Source organism: Priapulus caudatus, unplaced genomic scaffold (genome assembly GCF_000485595.1).
Source record: "Priapulus caudatus unplaced genomic scaffold, Priapulus_caudatus-5.0.1 Scaffold30, whole genome shotgun sequence".
NCBI classification, from domain to species: Eukaryota; Metazoa; Priapulida; class Priapulimorpha; order Priapulimorphida; family Priapulidae; genus Priapulus; species Priapulus caudatus.
In genome coordinates this window covers 658,034-670,385 of record NW_014577091.1, presented here as the reverse complement: position 1 = coordinate 670,385, position 12,352 = coordinate 658,034, and the positions used below count along the sequence as shown (strand labels likewise).

General features: G+C 45.9%; 1 protein-coding gene across 1 annotated transcript in view; it reads right to left on the bottom strand.

Moving 5' to 3' along the window:
• LOC106815960 (acetyl-coenzyme A synthetase 2-like, mitochondrial) overlaps positions 1 to 11,844 on the bottom strand; it is a 21,713-nt gene extending 9,869 nt beyond the window's left edge. Inside the window, exons 1-12 of the mRNA XM_014820500.1 lie at positions 11,517 to 11,844; positions 11,005 to 11,101; positions 10,523 to 10,722; positions 9,149 to 9,324; positions 6,676 to 6,828; positions 5,399 to 5,546; positions 4,344 to 4,481; positions 3,627 to 3,719; positions 3,398 to 3,513; positions 2,954 to 3,081; positions 2,290 to 2,463; positions 658 to 707 (exon numbers count right to left, since the gene is read on the bottom strand). Of these exons, the coding sequence (XP_014675986.1) occupies positions 658 to 707; positions 2,290 to 2,463; positions 2,954 to 3,081; positions 3,398 to 3,513; positions 3,627 to 3,719; positions 4,344 to 4,481; positions 5,399 to 5,546; positions 6,676 to 6,828; positions 9,149 to 9,324; positions 10,523 to 10,722; positions 11,005 to 11,101; positions 11,517 to 11,844 (1,801 nt within the window). The remainder of the gene's footprint in view (positions 1 to 657; positions 708 to 2,289; positions 2,464 to 2,953; positions 3,082 to 3,397; positions 3,514 to 3,626; positions 3,720 to 4,343; positions 4,482 to 5,398; positions 5,547 to 6,675; positions 6,829 to 9,148; positions 9,325 to 10,522; positions 10,723 to 11,004; positions 11,102 to 11,516) is intronic.
• Between the last annotated feature and the right edge of the window lie 508 nt (positions 11,845 to 12,352).

Below are 12,352 nucleotides of genomic sequence, written 5' to 3'. Positions count from 1 at the left end.
TTTCTTTTTTCTTTTCCTTTTTTCTTCTGTTTTTTTAGGCTGAAAAGTGGTACGGTCAATCCCGTACCAACCGTAGCGGCTCCGACGGGCCTGCTACTTCTAGTACTAGCAACTAATTATGATTAGTGGATTTAATCATGCTCCTGAGTAGAATTAAATATTGTGATTACCTTAATCATGATTAAAGTTAATTACGCTTCGTGAAACAGTCACTTCAATTTAAGTACGAAAAGTTAATCATGATTAGTGATTTAATCATGATTAAATACTTAAGTACGCTTCGTGAAACCGGCCCCTGGAGCTGGAGCACCTCACCTGGAGCTCACCATCACCCTATACAGGTTGCCGGACTCCCGTCAATCCCGCCGAGCCCACTATCAACTATCCTCTTCACCGGATGCAGGATTTCTCATATCCCCCCAAGAACACCCTCACAAGGTTCAAGTTCCCTTCACCCCCGCCGAAGTCCATCTTCGTCTTTTATTAGCTGCAGGATTCCAGATCACCCAGCCGGAGCCCACATTTTCCCCTTGCCCCACCTTCCCCCTTGATTAGATGCAGGATTCCCGATCACCCTGCCGGAGCCCACCTTCACCCTTGACTGGATGCATGATTCCCGATCACCCTGCTGGAGCCCACCTTCACCCCTTGACCCACCTTCGCCCTTGACCGGGTGAGGGATTCCCGCACACCCTGCCGGAGCCCACCTTCACCACTTGTATAAGTGAGGGATTTCGGTTGTCGATCCCACAGGTTCTACGGTTTAGTATGTGCGAGGTAGTCGCCTTAAGGGTAGTGTCAGGTTGTTGCGTAGACAGATAACAGAAACACCGTATTATGAAAGCTACTCCTCGTGCGTCTATTTCAGCTCAATCAGACACAATACACACTCTACGAAACTACACAGATATCTACATACACACAGAATCGTAACCGACTATTAGTAACCTCTCGTGAGCCGTACAGCGTGGATCGCGAAGTAGCTCGGACGAGGGGTGGAAGGTGAAGCAGTGGAAGGTAGGAGGGGAAGATGGCAAGGAAAAGTATAGGAAGGAATAGGATCAGGAGTCGGGGGAAAAACTGACCACGTGTTGGCGGTAAGGTGATGAAAGAGCACCGGATGTCCACTTTCTCCTGCGCAATGTTGGCTGTCAACTGAAGGTCTCCATAAAGTATCTAGGCTAATTGGGCCCGCAGGCATGCACGCGCCGAATGCGCGCCCATGTTATATTGGATCGGCTCACACCGGCGTGACGGCGAGGCTGAATCAGACCCCCGGAATTTAGCAAAAGTGCGCGCTACGTATGGGGAAGCCAATGGGAGTTGGGGAGGTGTAGAGAGCCTGCGGTTAGGATGAGTCAGGTGTAGAGAAGCACGCTGTTCTAGGCAACCTGCCGCTTTCCCATACACTTCGTGACGGAAACTAACAGATGGATCGTAACTACATAACACAGATATGTAATCGAGATAATCAGTACTCGTACCGTAAGGCGTGGACGCGAAGTAGACTCGCAGGGGTGAAAAGGTGGACAGTTGAAGTACGGAGGGAAGAATGCAAGAAAAAGCTATAGGTAGCGAATAGGAAATCAGGAGCGGGGAAAAAACTGACCGGTCGTTGCGGAAGGGATGAGTAGCGCGAATCCCTTTCTCCCTGCGCATGATTTGCTGCAACAGGGCCCATAAAGTCTATCTAGAGCTATAGTTGGGCGAGCATCGCGCGCGTAGGGTCGGGAGGCGGCTCATGCTATTATTGGTGGCTCCACCGCCGCGGACGAGGCTGAATCAGACCCCGCCGGAAATTAGCAAAGTCGCGCGTACGTATGGGGAAGCCAAGACGTGTAAGCAAACCGCGAGGTGAGAACGCCAGGTGTAGAGAAGACTGCGGCTTTCTTAGACACCTGCCGCATTCTCCTACATACTTGACGGCTCAGCTCGTTCGACCTTGATCAATGTGATGAGGATTCGCAGTCGACACCCTGCCGGAAGCCCACCTCCCAACTGCCTTGACCCACCTTCGCCCTTGAACCGTGTGAGTGGATTCCCGGCACACCCGTCGGAGCCCGCACCTTATCACCCCTTGAACGACACCATTCGCCCTTGACACTGGGCGATGAGAATTCTCGCACATCGCCTGCCGGAAGGCCCACCTTCACGCCCTTGAACCCACTCCTTGCGCCTTGACGGGTGAGCGGATTCCCGCACACCCTGTCGAGCCCACCTCGACACTCCGTTGTTACCACGGCTTCGCCTTTGACGGTTGAGGGAAGCCGTACGACGAGCCTGTCTCACGCGACGTCGCTCCCCCCGTGCTCGTCCATCGAGTCCTCGATCTCGGCCGTGCCGAGACGATGACGACGCCGTGAGTTGAATAAGACAGTCGTCCATTCGTCGAATGCGGATGCGCCGGTGATGTGGATGTAGCCATCTTTGTCTCTGTGCGCGCCGTCTCCCGTGAAGTAGTACGCGCTAACGGCCCAACGATACGTATGACTGCTCAACGTCACCGCTAAAAAAAAATTAGAGGCCAGCACTGCCACTGCCAGCAGCAGACGGTAGCGGCGTTCTTCGTGCGTGAACAACATTACAATGCTTCGCCGTTTCCCCCAACGGGGTTGTTTACCCGTGATGATTCAGGTGCCTAACAACCTTAGTAAGCTACAAGTAACAAGTGACAAGTAACAAGTAACAAATGACAAGTAAGACTAAGATAGTAACTCAGAACGATGTTGCCAACATAACGCAGCAGTTGCACAACTACTTCTATGTCCGAGTCGCTGCCTGAGTCATCTAAACCACCGCGTGCACCTCCTAGTGTTTCACAATAATGAACTACTATATATATGTAATATATATAATTATATATTATATATATATATATATATTATATTATATATATAGTATAATATATATATATAATTCTCTGCTATGTGCTGCGGCTGTCATCGTTATCTCACCTTGGAAAGGTTTGAAGTAGGTGTCGACGTAGCGGTTGTGGTGTCCGTAAATTGTCCTCGCCATGCCGGGCCAGGGCAGCTTAATGCAGAGAGCTCCATACACGTCGTTACCCGTGAACTCCTTACCCTGCGGTGAGGTTTTACTCTTACTGTCAGATCTCGCCTTTGTGATTCATCATGATTATTCAATTACGATTTCAGGAGTTGTTTGTTCAAGTTTGTTGTGTATGATCAGTTTCATAAACGATCCATGCTTTTCCAAACCATCCATCCAAAATCCCACCCACACATCCACTCACCCATCCATCCCTCCCTCAGATCCGTCCAATTAGCCACCCAACCACCCAATCAACCAATAAGCCCATTCACCCACTCATCCACCCACCTTTCCATTCATCTATGACAATACGATGCATATGAATTACTTTGCGACGCATACATACACTGTCAGGACAGACGATTGCTGGCGCGATGCCAAACATTGGCCGCATGGCGGCTCCCGGTATAATAGGTGCGGCAACCCTTGATGGTCTTGGCGCAATACAGATTCCGCCGGTCTCTGTAAGAGCCAACGAGACGGTCATAACTTACGGCGACGACGCCCACAGCATTAACAATCAACGAACTTGTTCCCCACGACGACGGCGGTCGCGCGGCGCACGGGCGACTCACCTGTCTGCCACCAGGTGTCGACGATGTCGCACTTCCCGTTGCCGACGACGTTGTGATACCACTCCCACGCCTCAGTGTTTATCGGTTCCCCAACTGCAAGATGGAGACCAGTGTCGTGGTAACACAGAGGAAATGGAGAATACTAGTGGCGCGTGATCGAGCCCGATCTCCCGTCAACCACCCTAACGACGTTAAATACCTCAGTTAATAGATTCCCACAGGTGAACATCGCATCCATTGACAGTACAGATGCAAATCTCTACATGGATCTATACGAGCTATAATCATAAGAGTTGCATTAACATGAACTGTAATTGCATTACTTGAACAATAATGTATCAAATAACATCGATTTATCATTAGCTAAATTTTGCATGGATGTAATGTTAAAATGACCAGTACCATGTGTGTTAACATTGTTAAATAGGATGCAATGATGGCGGTGGCGGCGTGAAGGTCGGGGTTGGAGGGTGGACGATAAACGTAATTCATACAGAAGGATGTCGCGGATGCAGAATGACGAAGCTGAACAAGAAAAGGCAATATGCTACCTGTGCCAGAAATCCTCAGGGATGAGGGATAACAATGAAGGATACACAAGAATGAGGCTTTCTTACAGGAATAGCCATCGCTCACCCATTCAAATAATCCTCAAGGATGAGAGGAACAATGAAAGACATGGATGCAAGACGCTGGTCTAGGACAGACATCCGTCACCTGTGCCAAGGACCCGCAACGATGAACGGTCATAGCGTGTCACCCACGAGTCTCCGTACTTCAGCAGCAGTCGAATGGCGGTCGGCGAGCCGTAAAACTGGTTCACTCGCAGACGCTCCACCATCTCCCAGTACCGACCTGCACGAGAACGAAGCGTTGTCATGGTTATACTACTCATCACACGAACCAGCCGTCAGAGAACAATCGCAGGAACAACACACCACTCTGCGAGCATGTTTAGCTTTTGTAGCTACTTTAGTGAATGCTTAAATCATTCGAATTATTACTACCTCGCAAACATCAGACTATATATAAGGCAAGTTTAAACGAAGTTGTTTAAGATTCAAACAATTTGTTATTCAATTAAACAAAAAAATTTGTATGAATATGTAGGTTCGAGTATAACTATGCTTCAGAAATGTCCATTGGTTGTTCTAAAAATATGCTAAAAGTCCTACAGCAACAAACTGCTCCAATTAAAAAAAAATAATCGCTTAAAACCGACCCCCCCCCCCGACCCCCAACCACCACCTATTAAGCATGCAGTTGCAACACACCATGGCATTTTTTAATAGTAAAACAACACTGAGATATCACCAAAAGATGGCAGGTACATGACTGCAGACAAAAAGCAGAGTGCACTCGATAACAAGTGCAAATAACAGATATCCCCTCACCCAACCCCACCACCGCGCACATACACAGCAGTGAGCATTACACCATGCAAAAGAAGGGTCATGGTACTAGGTTAAAACTGATGTAAACTTAACACTACACAAACATTACCCATTAGAAGTATTGGAATCCAAGACTGCAGTTCCAAAACAGAAAAAACATAGTATACCAGATAATTACAAGTCTAGTGTAACAAATAACCACAATATGTATCAGATAGGGGGCAGTAGAAACTATTTTACATATCATTTACCACAATAGCAAACGACGGAAATCGCCACCTAGCAGCCTATGGCTACGCTGATTGAAGTGATTGTGACAGTAATATCGTGCAAGCATGCACGAATCTGTTAGACTAGTACTAGATTTCAATTACCAACCTGGGTCGGGGTAGGTGGGAATACTCTCAAACAGGACGGTGGTGGCTCCATTGCATAGAGGCCCATACAGCACGTACGTGTGGCCCGTGATCCAGCCTATATCAGCCACACATGCATAGATGTCTCCCTCACGGTAGTCAAACACGGTCTGCATATATGGATGGATAAAACGCTGAATTAGGAAAGCATATACAACATCACACTTAAAGGATTTATTTGGAAATCAGTGCTTGCAAAAACGCACAATCTGAAAACAATATAGCGAAATATAGTCTTACCTCATAGCGGATATATATTACTGATTACACCAACTTAAAAAACACGCTATAAAAATAAAACACACCCAAAAATATGCTATTATAGCATAGAAAATTGGAATTGAACACGCCATAACACCATGGCATTTTTTATTACAGCGACAATTTATTTGCAAGTGGTGCCTTAATGCACCAACAAGTTATAAGTGCACCTATAGTGCACCTAATTCAAGCAATAGGGCATCTGATTCTGTGTAGTTGACTCCTTTTTTTTTAAATTGGCTGATAACTTGCGCTATCACGAGATAGTCAGAGATTTGCCAGAAATGGCTGCTGTAATGAAAACGAGTAATCAAAACTCTAATCGTGCATGTTTTGGTGAATATAGCCAAGTAGGAAGGTTCTAAGACATGACAGCATTATTCTAGACAGTTGCAGTTACTCAAGCAATAATGGTAAGTATCGCATAAGTGGGGAAATCACGAGACTGGTTGGAAATTATGTTTAAAATAAATACTTTAAGACATCATACTTCTATATTCTGCTACTGGTGCTACTACCGCTGCTGCCACCACCACTACTACTACCACCACTACAACTGGTGCTGCTGTTCCTGCTACTGCTAACTACTTCTAGATAATAGTAATACTACTAGTACTAGCAAAATGCCATAATTGCTAACTACTGCCAGCTACTATTACAGTGACAACGACTACCACTATTATTAACACAAATACTACCAGTATTACTACTATTAGTATTACGATTTCTACCATTACAACAACCACTACAGGGTGGTAGCTAGCTGGGGGGGGGTGCTTGCCCCAATCAGACAAATCAAGATACTAATACATGGTCAATAGCAAATTGCCATGGCCAACTGCCCAAAACACAAACCACACATGACCTTGCCCCTCCCCCGCCCTAGACAAAACGAGATAGATACGAACCTGCGCCACTATTATGAGTAACACGACTACTACCACTACGTACGTATATATACGTTCTGGCTGCACCCACCTGGTGTGTGATGGCTGCATACAGCAGGTAGCCAGCCTGCGTGTGAGCGATACCCTTCGGCTGTCCCGTGCTGCCGGACGTGTAGAGCATGAAGAGGTAATCCTCGCTGCCCATCACCTCAGGCTCACACTCTGTCGACTGCTTCGCCATCTCCTGTAACCGATGGCAACGAGAGGCTTCAGGCAGGGAGCGCCGAGGTTCGAGCAGGGAGCGCGGGCGGGCAGAAGTTTGAGCAGGGAAACTAGGAATACAGTAAAAACCAGCGTATAAGAACTGGCATTTTTCCAAGTTAGCCTAAAAAGGTTCTTATATAATTGGTGTTTACTGGGAAGTTAGGCTTTTTATTTAAGTTCTTAAAAATAGATTCTCATTTTCTTAAGAAAAAAAGGTGCTTGTTGCTGGTAGAATATTGGTGCGGTTCATTGTTTATATAAAATATGCATATATAATTGTCTAAATGACTGAAATCTAGACAAATACAAACCCTATTCTAGGATATCTTATTTCTTTTTTGTTTTAGTTTACTTAAGAATATGTAAATGTTCACTGAATTTTATCAAATAAAAACCTGTTTCAAAGTTTAGGCTAAAACTGGTTCTTATGTCAAGGGGGTCTAAATGGAAAATCTTAGCCTAACAGGTTCTTAATCCCTCATCATCATCGGCAATCCCTCGAGTTCGAGGATGATTGTCTTCCATGGGAAAGCTATGGATGTCTGTGGGTCCTCAGATGACTGACAAGGCCAATCCTGGATCCACATGTCTTGTTACAATTAATGTATGCAGGTGTTGTTGAGATTGATGAATGGGTCAGGGTGATTCATTCTGTCTGCAGCACGTGCTCTCTGTCGCTCGCGATTTTCCATTTCATGCTGCCTCCTTTGGGCTTCAAAGTGTTGAGAGCCTAATTCCCATATAGTTTTTCTCCATTGATGGTGATTAGTGCAACAGTTTCCCAGGTGCTAGGGTCGATGTTATACTTTTTTAGGTGGGCTTTGAGTACATCCTTGTAGCACTTTCTCTGTCCTCCTCTTGTGCGTTCGCCTTTTCGCAACTGGAAATATAGGACTTGCTTAGGAAGTCTGTGGCTAGGCATTCGGGTAACATGGCCAGCCCAGCGGAGTTGGTGACGTATTAACTGTGCTTCGATGCTAGTTGTCTTGGCTTGTAAGAGAATACTAACGTTAGTGCGCCTGTCTTCCCAACGGATTTGGAGGATCTTTCTTAAGCATCTTTGGTGATATTTTTCCAGTTCTTTTAGGTGCCTCCTGTATGTGACCCAAGTTTCAGCTCCATATAGAATGGTGGGGACAACAACTGCTTTATAGACTAGCAGCTTGATATCAGGTCGTATGTTACAGTCATCAAGGACACGTTTCCTGAGGCGACCAAAGGTAGCACTAGCGCACTGAAGTCAATTTTGTATTTAATGGTCAATGTCGGCTGCCTGAGAAAGGTGACCACCAAGGTCATGGACCACCAAGGTCATGGATTCGGATCTTTGGAGCTGCAGCTTGTTCATTAGGGGCTTGCTGATGGAGCACCTTTGTCTTCCTTGTGTTCAAGGTGAGTCCCATTTTCTCATAGGCTTCAGTAAAGACATCTACAATCTGCTGAAGATCCGCCTCTGACTGTGCAACAAACTACGGCGTCATCACCATACTGGAGGTCAATAACAGACAACGCAGAGGTTTTGGTTCGAGACTCTAATGGGTCTAAAAGGAAGTGTCTAAGAAGAAAGGAGGGGTCTAAATGGAAAATCTTAGCCTAACAGGTTCTTAATCACTATGTTCTCATACACAGGTTTTTACTGTATTACATCGTTATAATATAAATAATTAAATCGTAACGTTATTACTCGTGTTGTCTCTCACAATTGTTCTAATATTGGGTTCGAGAGTGAGACTGCAGCTTGGTATTTCAGTACTTGCACCTCTAGCTTTCAATCTTTTGAAGTGCCCACTGTGATAGAATGACTATAATTATATACATATGGAGATGATAATATACATAGTATACATAGAGTATGACGCTCATTGCATATAGTCGTGCACTCCTCACAGAAGAGGAAAAACCTTGTTCTGCGCCCAACTGTTAATGCATGCCTACCTAATTTTTCTATGGCCCTCTGTATGTGGGGTTTAGTTGTGGGCCGCTAACCCAGCCACCAGTTCCCTAGATGCAGTCATCACCCCAGCTTTCCCTCCCCTCTTATGGGTCTCTGGGTGATTCCACATAACCCTGTTCAACGTCTAGATCCCTCTAGGTGCTGCTGACCTTGTCTCTCCCTTCCTGCTATGGCATGTTAGTTACATTACACAATCAACAATCTCCCCCGATCACTCTCTTTGTGCGCTACTATGGACAGGTACACTTTAGCCTACCCCTCTCCCGCCAAGTCCCCACGAAAATGTTGAGCTAATACATACAGGAATGAGTTAGTATACTCCTTAACTGCTGTACAGCCAACTCACGGATTCGAGCGGCATGTCCATTTGGCCCATGGACACCGGCGCCCCCGTTCGTTGTGCGACAAACACCTGCCGCACGCACGGACAGTCGAGGACGGCGCGATCGACCGTGCTCTTCAGATCGATGGCCTTACCCCCTCGCAGCACCTGGTCCGCCGTGATCACAGTCTCCGCCTTGGCTGAGGATGGCAATGGGGAGGACGTTCAATCGCGAGAACAGCCAAGCGTGCGGCTGAGCACCATCGTACGGCTTGCGCTCAGACCTGGCATGTTGCCTGCATGGGTGTCATGTACGTGTGCACCTGCGTTACCTCATCATAATTCATCTTAATGTAAATATTTAACAGGTTGATTAAGCTGACTGGTGAATGATATATTAATTTAGTTGATATTAAAATTATACATCACATAATAAAAATCGCATAATACGAGCTCACGTGGCTACATATACACAGTGTTTCCCCTGGTATGTGATAAGCAAGGTGGGTTGCCATGGTGATTTATCATCTGCCTCGCTGAATATTTGCTGAAATTGCCACCCCGCTGCAAAAATCTCGCTCCCTCCCCATATCTGATACCGCCACCACTACCTGTGTCCCAGGTTCTCCTTCTACCTCCGCTAACCAGGACCCCATGTGTTTGATCTGTGTCATGCTGCCACACATCAAATAAACTCCACGACTGTGCTCGCTATGCGCCAGGCACACGCTAATCACATGTAAAGGCACTTGCGTCAGCGCCTTCAGTACGGACTCATTCAACCATGCCACTTTGCTCATGATTACAACATCCAGGAGAAACACTGCATATATATCAAGGCATGAAATTCGGATTTTTTGGCACCGGCCCAGAGGGCTGGTAACAGCAGTTTTTTACCAGCCCTCACCATAATGTACCAGCCCTCACAAATTTTGTTTGCTGTTTGAACCAGAAGTGACCTAAACTAAGACTTGGAATGATAATTAAAAATGCTTGTCCGAAAAATGTTGTAGCATGCGGCATCGCGTAGTAGCTGTTGCACAGACTATAATGCAAATCGTGAATGATGTTCGAAGTGTTTTTGTCAATGTCATGTTTCACATTTGCATTCTCGATTTCAAATTTGTAAAATTTTGATAAATTATGGTGTGATATCCTTCAGGTAAAATGGTAATGTAAGCTATTTGCTCATTAATGCTATAAACAAAAATGTAGGTACTCACTAACATGGCTGAAACCGCCAGCTCGGAGGACCGGTGTTTTGCCAATGTTACTGGCCCTCCAAATAATTTGCCGGCATATGCCGGTGGGCCGGCGCTAATTTCGCGCCCTGTATATGTATTGAACAATAACGGGGCGGTGCCGTTTGTGCGCGCGTGACATGGCGTCCGACCTCACCGTCATTGATCCTGCTCGTTAGCGCGTCCGCGCTGAATCCCGCAAACACGACACTGTGGATGGCGCCAATGCGAGCGCACGCCAACATGGCGGCCACGGCGAGCGGCGTCATCGGCATGTAGATGCAGACGCGGTCACCACGGCGAACGCCATGTGACTTGAGCGTGTTTGCAAGCTGGTTCATCATCTCGTACAACTGTCTGTGGATGGCAAACGTTCGTGAGTTACTATGCATGCGCATGTGGGAAAGAGAGCGGCACCACTAGATTAGAGTGGAGACCAACTGGCTATGAACGATGGAAGGTATTGCAAAGTAGATCTGTCCGTTGACTACAAACAACAACGCACAAACACTATCAACTATAAACTGTGAAGACAAGGAATGATCCACAGCTGGAATAGGTTTACACAAGGAAGAGCAAATAGCTCGGTCACAGAGACCTGTGAAAGAATTAAGGTAACCTTGGGAGAGTAACACGCACTTGTATGACACATTCTCTTGCTGGCCCGGCTCGTCCTTCTCCCATATTATCGCCACCTTGTCCGGTGTCTTCATATAGTGGCGATCAACACAATTCACTAAAAAAAAAATATCGAGTCATCATGACAGCGGCTCAAGAGTCAAGGATAGACAGCATGTGCCGTAATAAACATCATCCTATCCTATCACCGTCCTGGACATCATCTCTATCCTTGAACCATGACAGCTGTCACTTGCAACTAGAATTTACAAGGACCACCTTTGTCGGACCGAGTAGACGTTTCTACTCTGATGTACTTTTTGGCCGATAACAGAAACATTCACTTGAACTAGGTAGAAGCCCTCGACCTCTCTTTCTCTCTCTCTCTCTTTAAAAAGGTAAATTACAGCATTCATTTGGACTAACAGTAACAGTAACGGCAACACAAACGCACAAGCACGATTTAAAACCAAGCTAAAAACTCACAATATTGACAAATTAAGCTCTAACGTTTCGTTATACGACCAACTAACCTGAAACGTTGAGTTTCCCGTTTATAAACCATTTCAGCTTTGCCTTCGTCATGTCGCAGTCGATGACGTCATCGAAATCCCTGTACCAACTGAGCCTGGTTCGGGCGAGCGAGCCCCAGAAGGCCGAAGGGTTGTTCAGGGATAAGTCGTAAACTTCCTGGTGGGGCAGCGCTTTCTGAAAATACTGTGAGATTTCTGGAAGTTGTGCAGTCGTGACATCCTGCTGCGCACCGGCCGCAGCGGTTCTCGCGAAGTATCGAATCAACTGCGGGATGGTGCATCTTGTTGTGGGAGAGAGGAGCGCACATGATAGAGCTCGGCCATACATGTTGATATTTGCTTGTTTTTGCTGGATGCTCAGTTGTCACCGCGCCAAATATTAAATAACGGGACGTGGCGCCATCTCGTGAAAAATTACGAATTCATGTTCACGAGAGCCTAGTCTCTAGAATATTATTTCTGTGACAGTAACCTTGACAGTCACAGTAACCAGTCATATGCACATATATATCATCCAACATATCACCCAAACATATCATACATTCATCTAATAAACATAATAGTATAATATAGTGTGATAAATATAGTAAAATAAAATAAATAAACATAGACTGTATAATTGGCACACACATATGCGCTTGCACGCACGCAAGCAGTAACACATACTCTCACATTACGCCTTGGGGTAAAATTATACAAACTCACATCTCATGATCTCAACACTATACTTTATATATATATATATATATATATATAATGTGTGTGTGTGTGTGTGTGTGTGTGTGTGTGTGTGTGTGTGTGTGTGTGTGTGTGTGTGTGTGTGTGTGTGTGTGTGT